Source organism: Gigantopelta aegis, chromosome 12 (genome assembly GCF_016097555.1).
Source record: "Gigantopelta aegis isolate Gae_Host chromosome 12, Gae_host_genome, whole genome shotgun sequence".
Taxonomy (NCBI): domain Eukaryota; kingdom Metazoa; phylum Mollusca; class Gastropoda; order Neomphalida; family Peltospiridae; genus Gigantopelta; species Gigantopelta aegis.
Genome location: NC_054710.1, coordinates 6,523,588 through 6,534,487, shown reverse-complemented (window position 1 = coordinate 6,534,487; position 10,900 = coordinate 6,523,588). Strand labels below are relative to the sequence as shown.

Here is a 10,900-nt window from a genome sequence, read left to right as displayed (position 1 = left end):
TTTCAGCGACAGTGTTATTAACATCATTCAGCGACAGTGATATTAACATCTTTCAGTGGCAGTGTTATTAACATCATTCAGCGACAGTGTTATTAACATCATTCAGCAGCAGTGTTATTAACAACATTCAGCGACGGTGATGTTAACATCTTTCAGCGACAGTGATGTTAACATCTTTCAGCAGCAGTGATGTTAACATCTTTCAGCGGCAGTGTTGTTAACATCATTCAGCGACAGTGATGTTAACATCTTTCAGCGGCAGTGATGTTAACATCTTTCAGCGGCAGTGATGTTAACATCTTTCAGCGGCAGTGTTATTAACATCATTCAGCGACAGTGATGTTAACATCTTTCAGCGGCAGTGTTATTAACATCTTTCAGCGGCAGTGATGTTAACATCTTTCAGCGGCAGTGTTATTAACATCATTCAGCGGCAGTGTTATTAACATCTTTCAGCGGCAGTGTTATTAACATCATTCAGCGACAGCGACGTCAACATCATTCAGCGACAGCGACGTCAACATCATTCAGCGACAGCGACGTCAACAACATTCAGCGACAGCGACATTAACAACATTCAGCGACAGTGACATTAACAACATTCAGCGACAGCGACACTATAATTGACTTCGCTGAATATTAACACTGATTGTGAAGCTATTCCATTCATAGTTATAATTTATTTATTATGTTATAAATCAGTTTGTGGATAATAAATAAATTATAACATTCGCGGGAGTGCCATACAAAACTCATTAAACTTGTTTTGGGAACTGTTTTGTACCTCTTGCTCGGGAATAAAACAATTCCCAAACTCATTTCATAAATTCCATATGGTTCATGCAATAAACTAAATATATATAATAGCAAAGTTATATAATTATATATTTAACAATTGGGGCAGGTCAGGTATGATATGATAATATCAATGTATCAGATTTATTCATTATATTGGGACACCTTTCTCTCTCACACACAAAAACCCTCCCTCCCTCCCTGTCTGTCCCTCTCCCTCCCTCCCTCTTTATTCCCCCCTCTCCCTCCCCTCTCTCTCTCTTCCTCCCTCCCCCTCCATCTCCCTCTCTCTCCCAACAAATCTCCACATAAACAAAATAATAATAACAAAGTCTAAAGTGTATACCAGCAGTTTTATTTACCTCTGGCTCTGATACAGGGTTCAAACTTAACAACAGCACCGACAGCCATCAATCATTGAGATATAAATTGCCGTGGACAAAAGTCTGTTTTGTTTAACACCACCACTAGAGCACATTCATTAGTTAATCATCGGCTATTGGATGTCAGACATTTGGTCATTCTGACTCGTAGTCATCAGAGGAAATCTGTTACATTTTTCCTAATGCAGCAAGGGATCTTTTATATGCACTTTCCCACAGACAGAAAAGCACATACCACGGCCTTTGTCCAGTTGTGGGGCACTGATTGGAACGAGAAAAACACCGTTCAGTTGAATGGATCCACCGAGGTGGTTTGATCCTGCGACGCAAGCACCTCGAGCGAGCATTCAACTGACTGTGCGGTACTTCAAAGATGGCAAAATTATTGTAGCTGGTCTACAATATTATTTAACATTAAATTTTGTATATTTAAAATATGTCTACAAGCAACAAAATAAGTTTTCAGCTATATTTATTTGCTGCAAAAGTCACATTAAAAAAGATTGCTGTAGGCAGACTAAAAATTGCTGTTGGTGGGCAGTTTCACCAACGGCAATTGAAATATAAAAATGCTGTGGATGACAAATTCTTATTTTCAAGCCCTGAGTACACAAACCAGCCAGACAACTTAACAATTATATTTTTATTAAAGGGGCAGTCCCTAGTTTTTAAACACTAAGGCATATTTTTCACCTAGACTAGTTTTCAGCCCGTAAAAATTAACACTAAGTTTGGTTAATTTACAAACCTGTAACAAATTTGGATGCAACAGAGTGAAAAATTAATCTGTGACATTGAAATACCCTTAAAGATAAGACTAAAACATGCCTTCATAACTGTTATTTCTTATATGCGCATGCTTTTTTAAAAATATGAAAACTGCATTTTGTGGTATAAGAAACACCAGGATGACCAGAAACACCACAGTTGTACAGAAATGGATAATCTAAACAATAAAATCTAAATAATGTTTGATTTCAGTGATCATAAATGGCTCTAATAGTGAAAAATATGCTGTAGTGTTTAAAAACTAGGGTATGTCCCTTTAATAGTACCAGTCCTCAATAATATCTTCTATATATACATACACACTGTTGTACCAAATAAAGAGAAATTAAAAAGATTTCTCGTAATTATAACACCGTAAGAATTGACCAACAAGTAAATGCGTCTGTTGTAGCTCAAAGCTTTTAGGGAACGAAAGGAATGTTTGCGTAATGACACCCCAGCACATTGTTGAATCCCAGTCTAATATACATGTATGCCAGATATGACACAGGAGGTCTCAAAATAGAAAGTAAAATATGGCCGCTATGCAATTTTATACATCGATAAATTCATACAAAAAAGGGAAAACCATTTTTATAATTACAAACACCACAACGTATTTAGGTAAAAATCTGTCCTGACCCCATGTACAGATTGAACCAGGGTTGAAAACTGACATGAAAACCATGGTCGCCAACAGGGCCAGTTGAAGAAAAATCTTACGGGCCCTTCTCAAATTCAACTAGCCCTCCAATTATCACACTGAAATTCAACGGCACAGCCAAAATCAAAATCTGGGTGGCAGTCCTCTTTGTATTGTGCAAGAAGGGGTAAAATCTCCAGTAAAGGATTTCCTCTGGAGTAGCTGTCCTCCTACAGACTAACCACGCACATATGTATGTTTAATTTGGATATTGTAAATGCTACTGTAGTAGGCTACTAATAAAATAAATATCGAAAGAAAAATAAATCTGTAAAAAACAAGAAAAAAACAATATTTTAACAAAATACTCTATGTATTTAGTTCTCATATTACAAAGCTTAAAAAATGTACCGGTACTTATAACTATTGTCATATAATAGCTCTACTAGATACTTATGGCGTATCCAGTTCATTCCAATAAGCCGACAACTTCCATATTTAAAACAAAATACATGCAGTGTCTTCGATACGTTTTGACACATTTGTTGAGGTTATTAAAAAACACTGAAGTAGCAAATTCTATTTATCCTATAACACTTCTAAAATAAAGTTTTAATTCAATATTTAGTAAATCAAAGTTCTGAAGTCGTCTCACTGGGAATATGGCGTCACCGTGATTAGCACAAATGTAGTTTGACATCTCATACTTTCAACCACAGTACATTGTAAACCTCATCAAAACGTTACACATGGGTATACAAGTCTTGTTGGCTGTAAACAAATCTCATTGACAGCATCCGGCTTCTCAAGATCTGTATTTCAGCACAACACTACACCTTCAACGTCTATCGACTGTCAATCTAGGGGTTTTCTTGACGGGATGCAACCCATCTCGTCCCTTTAAGCTGTGCACCCAAACGGCCTTAACGAGGCCACTCACATGGACATATTGATCGGACTTTAAACTTTTAGATCTGCGTTTAAAATTTTATGTCGAAATTACATCTTTTAAAAAAAATATTATTAAATAGTCCAATCCTCACTTCTTTCTCTTATTTAATTTTGGACTGTCTTTCTAAAATGCTCCAAATTATATAAATATTCGGTCGAGCAGTCAATTCTTTTTATTTTTGGCTTGTAACCTTTTTCTTTTTATTTATTTATTCTATTAACTTTTTTACTAATTGCAATTTTCAAAATTCTGCCCATTTTCAATAAAGTAGTGTCGGAAATAGAATAAAAATGATTTCATCAATTATTTCTTTCATATTAAACTGACAAGTAAATATTTTGTAAATACCTATTTAATGATCATACTCTACATAATTTAGCATTTACTTTTTTGGGCTCTCATTGATGTACAAGGTGATGTTTACTCTTGAAATTAAAATAAAGATGTCAGTAAACAGGAGATTTGTAACCTTTATTGGAACAGAATATAACACATTGTGACCAATAGGTGTCAGTTTCATTTACCCTTAAACAAACTAGTACACTGACCACTACTACGTTGACCACTACTATGTTGACCACTAGTACATTGACCACTACTACATTGACCACTACTACGTTGACCACTAGTATGTTGACCACTAGTACATTGACCACTACTACGTTGACCACTAGTACGTTGACCACTACTACATTGACCACTAGTACGTTGACCACTACTACATTGACCACTAGTACGTTGACCACTACTACGTTGACCACTAGTACGTTGACCACTACTACGTTGACCACTAGTACATTGACCACTACTACGTTGACCATTGACATTGACATTGAATGTGCCATGTAAGAAAAAAGAAAGAAAGAAACGAGTACATGTATTACAGTGAAACCTCTCAAAACCGGACCCTCTGTAAACTGGAATTCCCTCAATACTGGATGTTTTTCACGGTCCCTTTTAAAATATCTGTACAGAAAAGAACCTCTCTAAACTGGATACTTCTTAAAACTGCATTTTTTTAGTTGGTCCCGAGGGTGTCCGGTTTAGAGGAGTTTCCCTGTACTAGATATAACCTCTCAAAACTTGACCCTCTGTAAACCGGAATTCCCTCAAAACCGGACCCTCTGTAAACAGGAATTCCCTCAAAACCGGACCCTCTGTAAACCGGAATTCCCTCAAAACTGGACCCTCTGTAAACCGGAATTCCCTCAAAACCGGACCCTCTGTAAACAGGAATTCCCTCAAAACCGGACCCTCTGTAAACAGGAATTCCCTCAAAACCGGACCCTCTGTAAACAGGAATTCCCTCAAAAGCCGGATGTTTTTTGCAGCACCTTTTTAAATATCTGTACAGCAGAGAACCTCTCTAAACTGGATACCTCTTAAAACCGGACTTTTTCCTTGGTCCCGAGGGTGTCTGTTTTAGAGGAGTTTCACCGTGTATATCATAATAAAATTAAATAAAAAAACCAACAAAAAAGACTATGGCAAAGTATTGACTGAAACCAAGATAAATATAATCATATTTCAAGCATACACAAAAAAGTCACATGATTGGGCTTTTAATAAAGACAAAAAACAAACATGAAAAACAAACTCAAAAACTAAAAAACAAACAACAACAACAGAACAAACAACTCATGCTGACTGAAAAACCTGTTATAGTAAGGCTACCGACTGCTTACAGCTATGCTGGAGTACATGCGCTATCTGTAAAAAGATCAACAAAATGTCTTCACCGAGAGAAAATCGTAAAGAAAAGTGTGAAAGTATTTTCACTTTGGCGACATCGAATGGTCCTCCAGTTCTTGGTTAGCCATGATGTAGTTGAGAAGATCAATTCTTGTCGCAATCCCAAAAATCATCTGTTTGTCTGTCATCGCACTCTTACCAGAATCTGCTTAATAAAGAAAAAAACCCAAACACTCAATATTGATAAATAGAAATGTTTTATTTAACGACACACTCAACACATTTTATTTTCTGTTATATGGCATCAGACATATGGTTAAGGACCACACAAATATTGAGAAAGAAAGAAAGAAATGTTTTATTAAACGACGCACTCAACACATTTTATTTTCTGTTATATGGCATCAGACATATGGTTAAGGACCACACAAATATTGAGAAAGAAAGAAAGAAATGTTTTATTAAACGACGCACTCAACACATTTTATTTTCGGTTATATGGCATCAGACATATGGTTAAGGACCACACAGATATTGAGAAAGAAAGAAAGAAATGTTTTATTAAACGACGCACTCAACACATTTTATTTTCGGTTATATGGCATCAGACATATGGTTAAGGACCACACAGATATTGAGAAAGAAAGAAAGAAATGTTTTATTAAACGACGCACTCAACACATTTTATTTTCGGTTATATGGCATCAGACATATGGTTAAGGACCACACAGATATTGAGAAAGAAAGAAAGAAATGTTTTATTAAACGACGCACTCAACACATTTTATTTTCGGTTATATGGCATCAGACATATGGTTAAGGACCACACAAATATTGAGAAAGAAAGAAAGAAATGTTTTATTAAACGACGCACTCAACACATTTTATTTTCTGTTATATGGCATCAGACATATGGTTAAGGACCACACAAATATTGAGAAAGAAAGAAATGTTTTATTAAACGACGCACTCAAAACATTTTATTTTCTGTTATATGGCATCAGACATATGGTTAAGGACCACACAGATATTGAGAAAGAAATAAAGAAATGTTTTATTTAACGACACACTCAACACATTTTATTTTCTGTTATATGGCATCAGACATATGGTTAAGGACCACACAGATATTGAGAAAGAAATAAAGAAATGTTTTATTTAACGACACACTCAACACATTTTATTTTCTGTTATATGGCATCAGACATATGGTTAAGGACCACACAGATATTGAGAAAGAAATAAAGAAATGTTTTATTTAACGACACACTCAACACATTTTATTTTCTGTTATATGGCATCAGACATATGGTTAAGGACCACACAGATATTGAGAAAGAAATAAAGAAATGTTTTATTAAACGACACACTCAACACATTTTATTTTCGGTTATATGGCATCAGACATATGGTTAAGGACCACACAAATATTGAGAAAGAAAGAAAGAAATGTTTTATTAAACGACGCACTCAACACATTTTATTTTCGGTTATATGGCATCAGACATATGGTTACGGACCACACAGATATTGAGAGAGGAAACCCGCTGTCGCCACTTCATGGGCTACTCTTTTCGATTAGTAGCAAGGGATCTTTTATATGCACCATCCCACAGACAGGGTATAGTACATATGCCTGAACACACTCAATATATTATGAACACTGGTTGTGAACATGTCTATTCTGTAGCAAGCTTGCAGCAAGGTTGTAAAAAGGTTCCAAATACTAGCTTAAACTGAACAAGCTTGCGGGAAGCTCATTGCAAGCTTGCGGGAAGCTCGTAGCAAGCATGCGGGTAGCTCATCGCAAGCTTGCAGGAAGCTTGTCGCAAGGTTGTAAAAAGGTTCCAAATACTAACTTAAACCGAACAAGCTTGCGGGAAGCTCGTCGCAAGCTTGTGGGAAGCTCGCCGCAAGCGTGCGGAAAGCTAGTCGCAAGCTTGCGGGAAGCTTGTACCAAGTGTGCAGGTAGCTCATCGCAAGCTTGCAGAAAGCTTGTCGCAAGGTTGTAAAAAGGTTCCAAATACTAGCTTAAACTGAACAAGCTTGCGGGAAGCTCGTCGTAAGCTTGCGGGAAGCTCATAGCAAGCATGCGGGTAGCTCATCGCAAGCTTGAGGAAGCTTGTCGCAAGGTTGTAAAAAGGTTCCAAATACTAGCTTAAACCGAACAAGCTTGCGGGAAGCTCGTCGCAAGCTTGTGGGAAGCTCGTACCAAGAGTGCAGCTAGCTCATCGCAAGCTTGCAGGAAGCTTGTCGCAAGGTTGTAAAAAGTTCCAAATACTAGCTCGAAACGCGGTAGTTACTACCATGTAAAATATGCTTGTACAACCGTGTTGCAAGGTAGTTACCAGCTATTAATTAATCTTGCAATTTTTGTTTGGGATGTGAACATAATAGATACTTAAACTGTCTCAACAATCAACACAAAAGTGAACATGTTGAGACTGAATATATGTAACATGCATATATTTACACTGTGAACATGTTGGTTGTGCATGAACACACAAAATACATTATTGGTTGTGATCAAGTTTATTCTCTGTGAACATAATACTTAAACTGTCTCTGGCTTTGAACAATCAACACAAAGTGAACATGCTGAGCTTAAATAAATTTCTCAGTAGTGAACATACACAATATATTATGAACATGTCTATTCTATGTGAACATAATAGATACTTAAACTGTCTCTGGTTTTAAACAATCAACACAAAGTGAACTGAATATGTAACATGTTTACACTATGTAAACATGTTGATTGTGCGTGAACACACACAAAACATTATGAACACTGGTTGTGAACATGTTTATACCATGTGAACATAATAAGATACTTACACTGTCTCTGTTTTTGAACAATCAACACAAAGTGATCGGTATCCAACATGCGCGTTAACTCGCCTAGCGATGCGTCCATACGAATCTGAAATTCAATCAAATTTAATTTAATTAAGGAAGAAATGTCTTATTTAACAATGATTTTAATTTAATAAATCAATGTGCTCTAGTGGTGTTGTTAAACAAAACAAATGTTACTTTGGCCCTACCTAATGTTTACTTTGGCATGTTACCAGAAAATCACATACGTTTAGAAGGAAGGAAATGTTTTATTTAACAACGCACTCAACACAATTTATGGTTATATGGTGTCGGATATATGGTTAAGGACCACACAGACATTGAGAGAAAACGAAAGAAAGAAATGTTTTATTTAACAACGCACTCAACACAATTTATGGTTATATGGTGTTGGATATATGGTTAAGGACCACACAGACATTGAGAGAAAATGAAAGAAAGAAATGTTTTATTTAACAACGCACTCAACACAATTTATGGTTATATGGTGTTGGATATATGGTTAAGGACCACACAGACATTGAGAGAAAACGAAAGAAAGAAATGTTTTATTTAACGACGCCCTCAACACATTTTATTTACGGTTATATGGCGTCAGACATATGGTTAAGGACCACACAGATACTGAGAGGAAAACCACTGTCGTCACTTCATGGGCTACTTTTTTCTATTAGCAGCAAGGGATCTTTTATATGCACCATCCCACAGACAAGGTAGTACATACCACGGCCTTTGATATATCAGTCGTGTTGTGGAATGGGGCCCGGAACAATTAATAGAGCAGTTAAAGGGATAGACCCTAGTTTGTAAATACTAAGGCATATTTTTTTCACTTGTAGCAAATTTGGATACAACAGAGTGAAACAAGTGTCTGTGATGCTGAAATACCCTTTAAAATAGACTAAACCGTTACCTCTCGGACGCACAAATGCGTTTTAAAAAATATGAAAAATGCATTTTGTGGTATTAGAAACACCAGGATGACCAGAAACACTTCGGTTGTAAGAAAATGGATAATCTAAACAATAAAATATAAGTAAAGTTTGATTTCGGTGATGATAAACCACTCTAATAATGAAAAATATGCCTTAGCAGTGTTTGAGATTAAAATTTTGGGGGCATGCAGTATCCCAGTAGGAGACTAACATTTCAAAGTCTGGCATCCCATTTGAGAATTTAGTATCCCACTTAAATGAAATTCATAAATAACATCGTAACAAACTTGGACAACACTGTTACTTAACTTTACCAGTAAATGATGACTTTCATTATTTCAGCGAAAAATAAAAACGCAGGATTAAAAAACAACATTACATGATATCCCGGTGGGATACTGGGTTACTGAAATCTGGTATCCAAAATGAAATTCTGGTAACCCCAGGATATCGCGATACTGTTAATCTTGAACACTGCCTTAGTGTTTAAAAACTTACGTCTGTCCCTTTAATGGTATCAGTCCTCACATTAAGTAGTCATGAATGTAACAATGATGGTTGTTAAAAAAAAAAAAAAAAAAAAAAAAAAAATTAATAATAAAAAGAAGTTTTATTTAGGCAATAAATGTAGCAAGTGCAATTTTATGTCATCGGGTACCATATTCCTGTCAAGTGGCCTTCAAGTACTTGAAACATGTATGTCTGTACCTGTAAAACTAAGTACTGCACATTTGTTTTGAACTATATAAGGGGCGTTGTGAAAACATCGGTCATATCGAAACTATAAACTGTGTCAGGGAGGACATTTCTTATCAATCGGCACCGTTAAACCCAATTCCACAGCCCAGTTTGATTAAACAAAGGTGGCCTTACTTGGCACTTTGACCAACTTTGACCAACTTTGACCAACTCATACACAGTTAGTTAGATTGTTTTGCTTCACACCACCACCAAGCACATTGATTGGCTATTGGATGTCAAACATTTGGTAATTCTGATCTATAGTCTTAGAGAGGAAAGCTGCTACATTTTTTTATTAGTAGCAAGGGGGGTCTTTTATATATGCACCATCCCACAGACAGGATAGCACATACCACGGACTTTGATATACCAGTCGTGATGCACTGGCTGGAACAAGAAACAGCCCAATGCATGGGTCCACCGATGGGAATCGATCCCAGTCTGACCGCGCATCAGGCGAGTACTTTACCACTGGGCTACGTCCCGCCTCTCCCGCACACAGTTAATCATCCACTTTATAAATATTGCAAATCCAAAACTGACCTACATAATTTACGGATTCCTCTACAACCATAATTAGCCCAAAAGTAATTGGGGTAGGGAAGAGATGGTGAAAAGTAGGGAAGAGATGGTGAAAACAAACACTGCCCCCCCAAAAAACCCACCCACTGCCCCCCTCCCAAAACACCCACTGCTCCCCCCAAAACCCCACCCACTGCCCCCGTCCCCCCAAAAAACCATACCCTGCCCCCTCCCCTCCAAAACCCCCCACCCACTGCCCCCTCCCCCCAAACAAAACTACCCACTGCCCCCTCCCCCCAAAAAAACCCCCCCCACTGCCCCCTCCCCCCAAAAAACCCAACACCCAATGCCCCCCCCCCCCAAAAAAAAAAAAAATCATCAAGGCAAAATAACAGTCTTTTCCAGCTAAAGAACATGACCACTTTTCAATAATTTAAAAGGGTTTATTAAAAAACAAGAATTCTGCGAAATTAACTGCACATCTTGACTACCATAAAAAAAAAAAGTGGTCACTATCGGCTGCAATTCGTGCTGACATTTGGTCCGGGGAAAGCTAAAGATTCTGCCAGTCCGAATCTGAACCCACTGGACCAAACATGATTCACTCAAA

General features: G+C 37.1%; 1 protein-coding gene across 1 annotated transcript in view; it reads right to left on the bottom strand.

The window, feature by feature from the left end:
• Positions 1-3,900: 3,900 nt before the first annotated feature.
• LOC121386618 (cystathionine beta-synthase-like) overlaps positions 3,901-10,900 on the bottom strand; it is a 54,536-nt gene continuing 47,536 nt past the window's right edge. The window contains exons 15-16 of the mRNA XM_041517578.1: positions 8,072-8,156; positions 3,901-5,438 (exon numbers count right to left, since the gene is read on the bottom strand). Coding sequence (XP_041373512.1) covers positions 5,317-5,438; positions 8,072-8,156 — 207 coding nt within the window. The 3' untranslated portion in view covers positions 3,901-5,316. The remainder of the gene's footprint in view (positions 5,439-8,071; positions 8,157-10,900) is intronic.